This window comes from Beta vulgaris, chromosome 1 (genome assembly GCF_026745355.1).
Source record: "Beta vulgaris subsp. vulgaris cultivar EL10 chromosome 1, EL10.2, whole genome shotgun sequence".
NCBI classification, from domain to species: Eukaryota; Viridiplantae; Streptophyta; class Magnoliopsida; order Caryophyllales; family Amaranthaceae; genus Beta; species Beta vulgaris.
In genome coordinates, this window is record NC_079202.1 from 62,864,371 (window position 1) to 62,879,398 (window position 15,028).

Genomic DNA, 15,028 nt, shown 5'->3' on the forward strand with positions numbered 1-15,028 from the left:
TATCTGATAATTTTTCATTTACGGATCACATTTGGTGGCTCAAGTTATATCATACTCGAATATACACGTTTTTCTAAAAGACACCCCCTTTATTTTGTACAATCTCATGTAGCAAAATTAGGTAAGAGTACAAACCTAGCTAATAGATCCAATTAGAGAAACAAAGTTGTTGAATTTGATTCACTTCATATATTATTGACTTGGACATGTGATATGCCACCTACAAAAGGCTAATCTTGCCTAATTTCCACTCCCCTTCTCAAAAAAAATATCCTCCATGCATGTGCATGGTATACGCATGCAAGACTTTTGCTCGTATATTCATTTAAATAAAAGTTAAAACTCGCTTTTTTAATACATTTTGCTTATTTGGATTATTTTAGAACAAAAAAAGTACCTTGCATGTATACCATGCTCACATTACGATACATGTAACCAAGATTGTCTTGGCCTAGTGGTTAAGATTGAGGTGTTGTGAACGATAGGTCACATGTTCGAACCTACCCTCCCCTTCTTTGTACTTTGTACCGCCTTCGTGGCTCATATAGATAAAAAAAAACATTACGATACATATACACGGTATACCCAGATCTATAATAAAATTTTTACACAAATTACTATTCTGATGCATGCATGTCCCTGTATGTATATCTCTTGTTAAACAAGATATACCCTAGACAAAATAGGCGATGAACTGTATATGCCCTAAGACATTGGGCTTTAATTAACCAGAAACCTTCAAAAAGATATACTCCCTCTGTTTCAAATTATAAGTCATTTTAGCCAAAAGTTTTTGTTTCAAAATATAAGGCATTTTCAATTACCAATGTAAAATTAAATGCAACTTTATACTATCAAGATAATATTATAGGTTATTTTCTATTATCAATACAATATTTAATGTCAATTCTTATTACCTATGCAAATCTAACTAAAACTAACTAAATTCTTAATATGCGTAAAAGTGGTTTACATGCCTTATAATTTGAAACGGAGGGAGTAATTGCATTTTGGACCCCATGTGTCATGTGAACGTTACGTTCTATCTAAAAAACTTTATCTGCTGCGAGCTTTAATTGCTGATGTGCTGATTAAGACCAAAAACCAAATTAATCTTCAGCTGTGTGTGAACAAATTTGCTGGATGTTTACGTAAACACGCAGTTAATTTATCAAAATGAAAGGTGCATAATGTTAATCAAATTGCGGCTAAAAATGTATATATATATATATAGATTCTTCATTATGTATGATACATGTCATTGAACTTATCAAGGTAATTCAGTTGTTTGTTTTACCTAGAAATCTAGGAAATCGCATCAAATTTTGGTTCCCAAGAGCATGAATTGCAAGATTTATCCTTTATTAAGAAGCAAAAACCTATATCATGTTTGATCTCTTCATGATGACTTTGTATAATTAAACTAATTAATCACATCACTTATTTGATCAATCAGTAATATATATACGCGATATTCAAATATAAGAAAAGAGAACCTAATAGTATATGTGAAGCAAACTATCTTACAACATAGATGTGATAGATCGATGAAAAATACATGTGTTGTTGTATAAAGTATTAGATGATGTCTAATAACCTAGTAGCCAAATTCGCCAAATAAAATACAAAGTAATGTAATCATATTATATACAGTAACCAAACTGTTATTGGTTATGTACAATAAAACATAGTATATCATACTAATACTAAATAATTCACGTATAAGATTTATAACGATTGTAGAATAATATATTTTCTGTAATATCAATATGACAATTAATATTAGTCATGAAAAAGATCGATTAACTAAATATTTACAGTTTTTTGGATTGGAATGAGAGTCTTTTGAACAATCTTTATCTTTAAAAAAAAAAAGAATTAAGAAAAAGTAAAAGAATAATATTATATTATTTATTTGCATGTTAAGATCTCATTCCTAGTTAGTAGCAATGAATCTCATTCCACACTACTGTATTTGCACATGACACCCCTTCTTAGTTATCCCTTTATTGTGACTCTTTATAAGTTATAACCCCACCATCTCATCTCATCCCATCTTTAACTAACCAACTGTTTGTTTCTCTTCTCTCACTCTTAATCATTCTTTTGTTTTATTTAAGAGGGGAGATTTGGTTACCTACCCTCCAAACATGTCACATGTTTTCAGCTTCTATATATTCTCCAAGTATAAGTTACACAGCCTCTATCTTTTCCTTTTAGAGGATGATGTTTATATAATATGTACGTTTTTTTTTTTCATTACGTGCAACGATTTAACATAAAATAGAGAAGAAAAATGTCTAATTGTTGCAAATATAGAAAACAGAGGTAGTATTTATCTTAATAATTACCGTTGTTTTGATTGCAGATAATATGTTAATAGCACAAATAATGTATCATATATATATCATGCAATATGCCCTATCTTGCCAGGAAAAAAACATATACATGTCAATGACCCGTTATATATATTGCAAAGTTGTTTGAATACGGACTGGTCTAATTAGTTTTGGCTTAATTGTTGAATGACACATATATTGATAGAAACTAATTAGTCTAATATTGAGGGACACATATATTGATGAAAACTAATTGGACAAAAGATTTGGACTTTAATGATCTACTAGAAAAAAAACTCTTTGTATCGTATGTATTACATACTTCCCTGTAATACTAATAGACTACATTTTTATTCTAGCTAGATCATTTAAATAATAGGCTATTTTCTAATTGTTTCAGTAAGATTAATTTTAAACTTTTCGGATCCCATGTTACTCTTAATGATATACTTATTAACTATTACTTCAACAAAAAGAATATAATAATCTTATGAAGGAGATAGAATTTTGAAAGTAGCTACATTACGTTAAATAAAACATAAACTGAATAATATGCTGCTCTCAAGCTATCTAACAATTTTTTTTTTTGACATCGAGGAAAAGTACATAAAGAAAAAACGGAAATTAAAAGGTTTAACAATTTTTTCCGATACGCACTAGTTTGATATTTTTAGAAGTTTTCCTTCTAAAAGATTTAAAATTACGTACATACAATAATCTGCATTAGGTAGCTAGTAGTATATAATTATGCAATATGCTTTAATCTGGGCCTAAATTTTCAAATGATATGAGGTATCTTCAGTGTTACATTACATAATTAGACGAGCATTAACTTGTACTATACGTGGAATATGATTATGAAATGATAAGTAAAAGTGCGAAGGTATAAAGTTAGGTAGAGAAAGACCTGCAATTGTTTGTGTAAATTTGATATATAGAAGTACTAACTACTAAGTAGTATATAGAATAAGATTTCCATACATGTGGGCAGATCAGAAAGAACAATAAAATCAAGCTAAGCCATGAAAAGTTTGGTAAAGAGACAATTTTGATCAAAATTTGCTGGACCCCCTCTGTCAAATACTCAAATTAATTGCTAGCTTTAAATTCATCCCTTTTTTCTTAGGAAGTTTCAAGTCCTTAATTTAATTTGGGGAAATTTGCGAAATTATTAACCGATTAATTAATGCAATAATTAGCCTCAAGACAGAGGTACTAAAACCTATGTCAAGGTCTACTTGGCTCTAATCATGTAATGAGAAATGTTGTTAGGTGACTACTACTCCATACTAGAGTTGTTTATGGACGGGACGGGACGCGACGGGACGGGACGGGACGGGACGGCATGCTAAGACGCTAAGCTCTTTCAACCTGTCCTGCTCAAGTTGTGAACTTGAACAATATCTTTGAAAAAAATTCTAAATGGGCGTGCCAAGCCCCGCCCGCTAATATTAATGGGCGAATATGAAAAACCTCAAATACACCGCGAGCAAGCTCGCCCGACCGGTTTATCATAATATCTATTTTCTATAAAATTTAATTTTTTAATCTTACTAATTTAGTGTTGATTTAACTTTTAGAATATATAGTTTATTTACACTAATATAGCTTTGAATAACATATAATTATCTTTATTCTTACCTTTACAACTTAATTTGTCAATAATTTGTCATCCTCTAAAATAACATATACTTTTTATTTGACACAATTTGCTTTGGATCAATTTGAATCAAATCATTTTTTTAAATTACATCAAATTAGTTCAAATCTCTTGTTGTTAAACCTAATAGAAACCCTAAATTCTCATAGAAGTTCTATTCATCTTTAAGCTAAGTAAAATTTTACATGGGAAATACTGTAATATAAATACACGATAAGTACTATATCGTTCTCATAATTATATTGTAAAAATTACAATTATCACTCTCATGACTCGTAATAATGATCGTAACATTTCATGTAATACTAATTTTTAGGCAAAAAAAAAAGAAAAATTGAATAAGCAACCACAACACTATAATACTACTACGTACTTTTTAAGTTGTCAGACTATCGCTATTTGGTTTTACTCGACATGTTGCTACCAGCGATCCAATTTTACCGATTAATGTGTTGTCTATAACTCGACTTATTATTAACTTCACCACATAGTAATACCAGTCATGCGGGAAATCTCAATATATATAGAAGTGACCATTTAATTTTATTATGTGATTCATAATTCACACACTTGCATAAGCTTAAGATTGCCCTTTTAATTAACCCGTGTGCAAGTTACAAAACTAGATAAGAACATCCAAAAGTAGTCAAAAATACAACTCTCACCCAAAAAAAAAGAAAAAAGACATGATTTAATATATAAAAGGGATAAAATGAGATCAGAAAGGTTTAGCACTTAATTAAGCATATCACGTTCCGCAAGTTTTACTTGAAACTTTCTAGATCAAAAGTATGACCAAGTTAATAAAGGAAAACGAAAAAAAAATAAAAAGTTGTTTTTGTTTTTGCAATTCCATCAAAGCTTGCCACCCAAATTGCATAGACCATATTTTTGTAAGGGCACTGCTTTTCTCCTTTAATTATTTACCCCTTTTCTTATGAAAGGATAGGAATTTCCCATTTGTACTTCTTATTTTTTGCTGAGTCAGCATATTCAATCATATGTGGATAAATATCTAACTTTATAAAGTCTTTTTTTTTATACTTTATCCGTTTAAAAATAGTTGCACCGTTTCATATTTTCAAGCTGAGTTAACTCATGGTACACCCGGGTGTATTTTTGTAATAAATTAGAACTTCAGGTGCTCATTTGACACCAAATTTGCTCATATGGGAATTTTGCTCATTTACTCATTTGCTCATTTTGCTCATTTTGTAATAAAAGTGTTTGATCATTTTCTTAAATGAGTAGAAATGTTTGCTCATTTGTTCATTTGCTCATTTGCTCATTCGCTCATTTTGCTCATTTGGAGAAAATAGTCTTGGGTGTACCATGAGCATGGTACACCCAGTTGTACTATAAATATTCTCTTTCATGCTTGTCAATGCATGATTTCAAACGTTAATATATTCAAATATCAACGAGTAAAAATTATAAAAAAATTAATATTAAAAAAATATATACATTAAGACGAATCTAACAAGATTTCATATGACTATGTTTTTTCTAAAATATATATTACCAAAGAAAGTATTTCTTATTTTTGGCTGAGTCAGCATATTCAATCATATGTGGATAAATATCTAACTTCAAGTCCTTTTTTTATGCTTCATCCGTTTAATAATAGTTGCACCGTTTCATATTTTCACGCTTATCAATGTATGATAAACGTTAAATATATTCAATTATCAATGAGAAGACGAATCTAACAAGATCTCATATGACTATGTTTTTCCTAAAATATATATTACCAAAGATAAACAAAGCGTATTAAGATGTGAATAATAAACACTGTGCAAATGGTCGGTGCAACAATTTCTAAACGAAAAAAATATATATTAGTTCATTAAATTTCAATTTGGTTTAATTTAGAATACGGTCATGTTTGATTACATATGTAATATACTTTCTTCTAGATAAATATGCAATATGGTGGGTGGTGTTGATCTAGACAAGTAAAAAAAGGTGTAGATGATGACTGATGTGGAAAAATAACGAACACCACATGCTATAGAAAAAGTAAGTTGCAACTAACTAATTCAAAACCTTTTTTAATAAGTTGTGAATCCATCACTAATAAAAATGCCCAATTCTAATTTTTTTCATATGATCCATGAAGGCAGTACAAAGAAGAGAAGGGGAGATTCGAAAATGTGACATATCGTTCACAACACCTCAATCTTAACCACTAGATCAAGATATCCTTGATTCTAATTTCCAGTATGTGGAAGAAGCTAGAAAATACTTTTTAGGAGTGATATTAAAAAAATATTAATAAATGACTATATCTGTATGTCTTAGGCCTTATAATATACTCCATAATTGAAGTACTTGTTCAAATTCATTACAAAGACTAAATATATAATCTTTCATTAAAGTAATTTAAGTCTGTTTCATACATAAATTGTTGGCATAAAAGACTTCTAGTTTATGCACATACTCCTAATAGAATGAAGTGTGTTTTTAAAATAGTTACTTCAAGTCTTTCAATATAGTACTTCTATGTTTATGACCAATCAAAGATGCCAAAAGTTGGTGTTGTAATAACGAGAAGTAGGTAACCAAAGTCCAATTATCAATAGCCAAAGGTCCTGAGTTGACAATTTATTGTTAGACAATGATATATTTATTCAGTGATGGATAAAAAAAAATATTTATTCAGTGGGTAAGTTAGAGAGATCAATAATAATAATAATAATAATAATAATAATAATAATAATAATAATAATAATAATAATAATAATAAGCCTAGTTAGATTATATTAAAAAAATTTCTCCTTCCCTCAATATACTTCCCATCTCTATTTTTGACACTCTTCATAAGTAAACAAAATCTAAGGATGAGGAGCTAGCTCATGTGGTAGAGCACTCCCCTCTGATCTCTGAGGTCAGGGATTCGATCCTTACTCCCAGCGTTATACTGGGATATTTCCTTGGCATGCTTTGCATGCTTTACCAGCCAATGCGCTGGTAGTTCCTACAAGGCTAGTAGCCTTGGTAGGGGTTAGCCCTTGGGCTGACTTAATTTCCCAATAATAAAAAAAAAGTAAACAAAATCTTCTAATTTTTTTCTAATATATAAAAAAAAATGGGGTCTTATTTAATCTGTCTAATTAAATACATTACAAAATTAAACTTTTATTATTTATATTAATACTCTCTCCGTTTCAAAATATAAGGCACGCACAATGTCAAAATCGAACTTTGGATGTAATTACTCTCAATTTATGTTGATTAAGAATTTTAAAAAATAACTAATTCTTGTCCCGTACTATACGCCCCAGATTGTTTAATGACGTATATTTGAAGTATTCAAAAATAGAAATTAAATATGTTTTTAAATCATTTCCCCCGGACTATACACCCCAGATTATTTAATGACGTATATTTGAAGTATTCAAAAATAGAAATTAAATATGTTTTTAAATCATTTCCCCCCTCCCCCCAAAGACTAACATGAGTATTGTAGTGTAGTTAGTCCAGCATTAACATACCAAATGAGAGGTCATGTGTTTTTACTATATATCTATTAGATTTACTTTTGTCTCGCACAAATTTAAAATAATTTAATTTGTATGCTCAATGATAGATGTAGACATTTTCTGAAAGTGAACTTATGTAAGTTTGCAATCATTTAAGCAACGAATCTAAATCAATTTACATAGAATAAAAATTTTGTCTAGCATTGGAACATAAACTTGAACATGGCAACTAGTTGAGTTATTTTACACCACTAAAAATTAGGCATAATAGATAAGATAGAAATGAAATATCCAAACATGTCCAGTGAAGATTTTCTTCATTTCTCATTGTGATTGTGATATGACATAAAATAAAATCAAAATATATTTGGGACCCCCCAAAATTTAATACAATTTGGTGGGGGAGTTAATTAGTGAAAGCATTTATACCATAACCTAAAAAAAATATTCAATTCTATGAACCTAAAGTTCCAATGTACCTAGAATAAAAATACCCACCTTTTATTTGACAATTACTACAACCTTCTTTTACTTTATTACCATTAATATTACTCATTTGAAACCCTAATTCACAACATGAACATATTTCCCTATTTTGCCCCTCATATGATGACAACAACAACATACCCTTCTTCATGGGCTTATGCTTATCAAACAACTCAAATGGGCTTGGGCTTGGGCTTGGGCTTGGGCTTGGGCCTACATCTCTAGATTCAGCACTGCTGGCAGTAGAGTTACGGGCCTCACCCTGGAACTTAGAAAGCCCGATGGAGAGCTCTAGGTTTATATCTTCTTGGGCCTTCTGTTGCTGGCCCGGGATCCGGCCCATTTGGCCTTCATCTGTGGTTGTGCCACTGTGGCAAGATTCACTTTTCACCTTGTTATTATTATTATTATTGTTGTTGGAATTATTCATGTCGGGGTAACTATTCTTCTTGAAGTCAATTGTTTGAGAAATTGCTCCAAATTGAGTAACCATAATTGGTGGATTAACCGCCGCAAATCCTAGAATTTCCGGCGAATTTTTCCCGGCGATAATTGTTGCGGCGCCGCCACCACTTACGGTGGTGGCGGAGGTGGAATTTAACGGACGGTGAGTTTGTGGGTCCAAGCCGCGGCTTAGAAGCTTACGCTTGATATGGGTATTCCAGTAATTTTTTATCTCGTTATCTGTCCTTCCTGGTAATCTTCCCGCTATAAGGGACCACCTGTGACAATTTTCCGTAATTTTAGCTAATCATTCAAATAAACTTATAAAGAGAATTGTTTCATTTATTTCAGAACGGATGAAGTATATATAATTTTTTTTTTATTAAACATAAATTGAATTGGGGTTGGGGGAGGAGGATTAATTAAAAAAAGTAAAAGGAAAAGTGAATTACTTATTGCCAAGTAAACTATGAAGTTTGATGATAAGTTCATCTTCTTCTTCAGTAAAATTACCACGTTTAAGATCAGGACGAAGGTAATTTATCCAACGTAACCTACAACTTTTACCACACCTAAGCAAACCTGAAACAAACAATACATATATCCAAACCCTTTATTAATTATACACTAAAGAACAATAACAAATAACTACCCGTCTTCTCAAAACAATCCCAACATAAAGTACGCGTATCCTCCATTGGCTATATATTGCCGAGATTATTTTAAGAAGACCGGTCATAGTTAAGTAGACGTACCGGCGGCTTTAGGAAGAGAGCGCCAACATCCTTCACCATGAAGACGAATATAATCAATAAGACGTTGATCTTCATCTTTTGTCCAAGCACCTTTGTTAGTGTGAGCTTTTTCACAACAAGGAGAACGACCCATAGTTTCTATATGATATTATTAATATGTGTAAGTATATAACTAACAACTATATATAGATATAGTTAAGAGAAAGAAAGAAAGAGAGAGAGAGAGTTAAAATTGGTGGAAAGAAAAGGAAAGAAAGAGAGAGATATATAAATGAGAAGAAAAAGAGGAGAGGAAAGAGAGGAGGAAGAAATGGAGATGATTGGAGGATAAGCTAATTTCCAAAAGACTCGATCTATAATTAAAAGAAAATAGAGATGATTTGACTGGTTAATAAAGAAAAAAGGGTGGAAGTAAATAGTATAAATAAGGAAAGAAAGAAAGAAGAGAAGAATTGAGATTTGGTAGGTAGGTCTAATTTTACGTGGGTCATGGCCAAGTGGGTACATCTAGTTGTAGTTGTAAGTTTCAAAAATTATTAAAAGAGGCGGTCTAATTTTAATATAAAAGTAAACCTAGTAACTAAATGGATTAAATTAGTCACCAAAATAAATTAATCTAGTTACTATTGGGCTTTAATATTAGGCTTATCATTGCCTAATTTTAATTTAAAAGTAGGCGGTCTCTTACAAGACAAACTCTGTAAGTTTCTACTTGCAGAAATTTCTGATTTTATTTTATGTGTTTTAAGTTATTTTTAAAAAATTTAGGGAGAAAAATAGATGAAGGAGGAGGTGGAGGTAGAGATAGAGGTAGAGAGAGAGAGTCACATGTAAGTACTAAACATGCAGTAAGACCATGTGGCATGAAGGTTGTCCCACAAGTTAAGGGGCACGTGGTATTATGTTTTTGGTCTTCTTGCTTCATTTTGCTTCTTTTGCACTAACGTTTGTTTTAAATAATACTTCCTCCATTTTTAAATAAGTGCAACACTTCTTGTTTTCACATTTGTATGCATTATTTTAATCATTAATATCTTCAATTATCAATAAGTAAAAATTATAAAAAGTTGATATTAAAAAAATTCACATTCAGACAAATCTAACAAGATCCCACATGACTATGTTTTTCCTATAATGTAAATCACCAAAGCTAATTAAAGTTTAAACTGTGAATAGTAAACACTATGCAAATGTTGCACTTATTTAGAAACGGAGGAAATATTGTTTTTGATTTGCGGGAAAGGTGGTAGCTCAATGGAGTATTATATCGAATTTTAGAGCGTTGTTTATGATTTGAATCCTCATCCCAATAATATGTTGGGTATTTAATTCTGGGCTATTTAGTTGGTGTACCTTGTAAGCATTGTCTAAAGTTCGAATCCTCATTCTAATAATATGTTGGATATTTCATTCCAAGTTGTTTAGTCTTATACCCAATTTTTGAGCTGGTGTGTCCTGCAGGCTAGTAACCTAGTAAGGGTTGGTCTTTGGACTAATTATCTTTCCTACTAAAAAATATATATATATTGACTCTGATTTTAATTAGTTTACCATTTTTTTAGACACGTTATTTTAAGAAAATTGAGGGAGTGGTGGTAGCTCACTGGAGTATCACATTGAATTTTAAGGCATTGTCTAGGGTTCGAATCCTCATCCCGACCATATGTTGGGGCTTTACTTTTGAACTGTTTAACTTTATACCCTGTCTATGAGCTGGTGTGCCCTGCATGCTAGTAGTCTAACAAGGATTGTTTTTGGACCAATTATCGTTCATAAATAAAAACAATAGGGCAGAAAATTGGTAGGACCATGTTAAAAGAAAAGGTAAACTAATAAAAACTCGAAGAACTCTTATAGCCATATGGGGGAGGGGAGAAATGAGTTCATTTATCATACACTTAAGACGACTAATTTAGTGCTCATTGAAAACTCTCCTTTTTAGTCATTTTTGTTCATTTGGATGATTTCAAATGAGTAATGAGCAAAAATATAGCTTTGAGTATATCATGCTCACGGTACGCTCCGAATTAGGAGGCTAACTAATATTCTAATTCTCTATAACGGACATATATACTTTCTCCGTTCCGAATTAAATGCGACAAATCCACTTTAACGTACAAATGCCGATGTATTATTTTGACCACAAATATCTTTAATTACATATAAGTAAAAGTTATAAAAATTCATTTTACAAAAGTACGTCACGAGACGAATCTAACAAGATTCTAGTTGACTATGTTTTTTTTTTTGAAGAGAGTTGACTATGTTTTTAATCATGTATAAATCACAAATCTTAGTCAAAGTGAAAAATATAAATAGTAAAAAAGTGAATTTGTTGCATTTAATTCGAAACGGAGGAAGTATATTATTCCATATTCTTACGTAATTCTATAAAGCTATATATGTATAACGAGTAGTAAAAGATGTATAGAATTAGATCAAAGTTATGAAGTATGTTAGAAGGAAAAAAAAATCGAAGTTAAACCCACGACAAGTATTTTAGGAGGCTAGTTAATCAACTAGTTGTTCATAAATTTATCTTTTATCTATATGTTTCTAAACTTAATGCCATGTGGTTAAAATTCACCAAATTTTCATTTTGTTTATGTTTATACATGCTTTAGGTCATTTTTCATATAAAAAATACATGATTGTCTCACATTATCTTACATCTATTTTGTTAACTAACTCACATCCACCAGACCACCACTCTCCTTATTCTCCGAGCTATTGCCTTTAAAGTTTAAACTCATTTATTTTCACTTTTTTTTTAATATTACCCTTTTGATTACTTTCGCTATTTCAAAATATAATTTTCGTTTTGCTTTTTATGGTCAAACTTTAAACTTTTGACAAAATATCTCATTGATATTATACAAAAAAAGCATACTTATTTGTGAGATCTTTCTAGATTCGACTTAATATGTCAAGTTTTATAATATCAACTTTTATAAATTTATTAATACGTAAGTTTGTAACTAGAGATATTGATAATCAAAGATATGTGTTGGAGACCGTGAAAATATAAATGAAAACGAGGGAGTATATTCTATTTCTTAGCTAAAAAAATTGCTCCAACCGCCAAAATTTGATAAATTATTCCTCGAATTCATAAATTTATCAATAAATTCAATAAAAAGCAAACTCAATGACCAAATAATGTCTAATATTCTAAATAAAAGAAACTTCCACCATTTACTGTTAAGATTACAAAGATCTCCTTGATGTTCAAATCCCTTAAATATATTTATACAAAGCAATATTACCATTACTAGTGATAATATTGTTATTTCATAGATGAATCACTTCATGCGTGGAGATGCTTCCAAAGTCAAAAAAGCAATACCAAATTTCGACAAAGTAACCAAATGTTAGCCTGATTGATGGCAGTTTGAGCAGAGTTGCACAAAAAAACGAAGAATTTCTCGATCTTTACCATCAAGCTGTATAGATTAGCTTGCGCTTACATATAACTTCGTCTTAATATTTGCAATCATTTGACTTTTGTATAATTTATCTATTACTCCCTCGCGTTTCCTAAAAATCTTCCCTCTTTTCGTTTAAGGATGTTTCCAAAAAATCTTTCCTCTTTTGCTTTATTCTTTATTTGGCAAAATAAATTTCCCTATTTACCCTCTCATGTCACTATCATATGGTCCACCATTACATTATTAATTCAATTTTACTCCCTCACTCTCTCCTACTTTAACCCTTTTTTATTTGTTTATTTATCTTAACCCCTTTCTCTCTCCTACTTTACTCACACCATGCCCCACACAACTTGATTTTCCTTGGTATCGGTAGGAACAGTAAGTGAGAAGATCTTTAGGAAACGGAGGGAGTAACTTTGATCAAAATAATTTTATGAAAAACAAAATTAGTTATATCATTAACTAAAATATTATTGGATCAGTCTCAATATATATTGAATTACTAATTTTTTTATAATTTTTTACTAATTTATAATTATTAATATATAAATAAATAGTCAGAAACGTATATTGATAAGTGTAAAAATCGTTACATGTAATCTGAAACACATAAAGTAATATTATGATATTTAGTTAAATTAGAGATAAGAAGAATATGAGTCCTAAATGATGTGGAATTAAAATGAATACTTTTTTAGTCTTTCATTGGACTAATGGAGCAATTATGATAATTATATTAATTCCTAGACAAAAATGTTGCTATAGTTTTCTTTTAGAAATTTCCTAATTTCCTCGTAACATAATACTTTAGGTAATTTTTTTCCGTTTAAGTTAGCTCTCAACCCACTTAAGTCTATCGGGTTCCTTTTAATAGAAAATAGAAATTATATTTTGTTCAATTTATTTTCATTTATTTTATAATTAGTTGTTGTAAATACATTCTGATTATAATTTGTATAAGTAAAAATTAGTTTTAAAAAAAATCTCACCTACTTTTTGCTGTCCTTTTTTTCACTTTCTTTGAAATTTGCGCCAAAAAACATCATTGCAACTAATTGAATTATAAGAACATATATAACAAATTTCCAAAGATATCTTGCGGAAGAAATCGGTCAATGAGAGACAACAACGAGTATGAGTAGTTGATTACCGTTGTTAGTAAAAGTCAAAAAAACAACCTAAAAATAGGGAGATTGAACGAGGTTAGAGTTAGACAAATTGCAGGGGTTGGTAACCACCTCATGCATATAACTGATAGTCATCCTTATTTTGTGGAAGTCTACTACATTAGGCTTAGGCCTCCATAATCAAATCAATCAATACTTATTATCTCCCCAAGATAAACTATAAAAAAAACCACCTACACCCAATTCTCACCTTAGAAAATAGCTTGTATAAGATCAGGTCGACTATGGTGCCATTAAAGTGATAGTCGTATAAACGTCTCGACAAACGTGAAAAGTAAAATGGTATATTTAAAAAAATGAGTTAAGCTAAACTTAGCTTAGTGGTGAGGAAAAAATCTTCTGATCTTAAGGTTGGGGGTTCGATCCCTACTAGGAGCACTTTGGGAGAAGGGTTCTCCTTATCATAATATCATCCCCCACTTTTAAAGTGTCTGCCAGCAAATCCAAGCTGCGTTAACTTCTCTGGTGGAGGCCCCAAAAACAATTAAAAAAAAAAAGAGAAAATATGAAGTTAACTCTTAAGGTGTCTGCCTGTAAACCCAAGTTGGGTTAACTTGGGAGAGGTTTTGGTATGACAAGGCCTTCATCTTATCGCGGGTTCTCCAGTAGAGACCCCAAACAAAAATTTTTTTTAAAAAAGAGGAAATATGAGGTTTTAAGTAATTAAAGTGATGTACATAGGAGATTGATACTTATACAAAATTCATATTCGGAATCTCTATTAAAGTTCTTTAATAAGATCTTATTTTTTCTTGCGTAATGATGAGGTAAATTTTGTCAAATATAGCAAATGAATAGTGACCAAATGTCAAATAGTGCAACTAAAAGGACAGATAAATTATAAAATAAAGAAAGTATTTATTATTTCTTCAAGACTTATCCCTTATGAATGGACTAAATTACCTCTTAGAAACCTATAAAAAAAAGAACCTTTGAAAAAAATAAAATACAATATAAGATTATTGGGGGTCCTTTGATGTATTATTGAGGACTTTTTCTCATTGACAGTTATTGGCCTAATAATGACTTGTTGCACATAATTCTGTTTAGCACCGAATAATGTCAGACTCATGGCTTTTCTGAGATTCCATCTTACCAAAACTAAAAGGTACTAGTATACGTTACAAAGGAGACAACCTTCCAGGAACATTTGACTAAAATACAATGGAGAATCCTTCATCATGTTAGAATAAAAAAAAATTCAAGAACTATATCTCACTTTTTTACCTTTTGAAAAAAGAACA

General features: G+C 30.6%; 1 protein-coding gene across 1 annotated transcript; it reads right to left on the reverse strand.

Moving 5' to 3' along the window:
• Positions 1-7,781: 7,781 nt before the first annotated feature.
• Positions 7,782-9,564, reverse strand: LOC104895550 (transcription repressor MYB6). Its single transcript, XM_010682131.4, has 3 exons — positions 9,167-9,564; positions 8,864-8,993; positions 7,782-8,689 (listed from the first exon to the last, which is right to left on the reverse strand). The coding sequence occupies exons 1-3, from the start codon at positions 9,297-9,299 to the stop codon at positions 7,936-7,938; spliced, it is 1,017 nt and encodes a 338-aa protein (XP_010680433.2). The 5' UTR covers positions 9,300-9,564; the 3' UTR covers positions 7,782-7,935.
• Between the last annotated feature and the right edge of the window lie 5,464 nt (positions 9,565-15,028).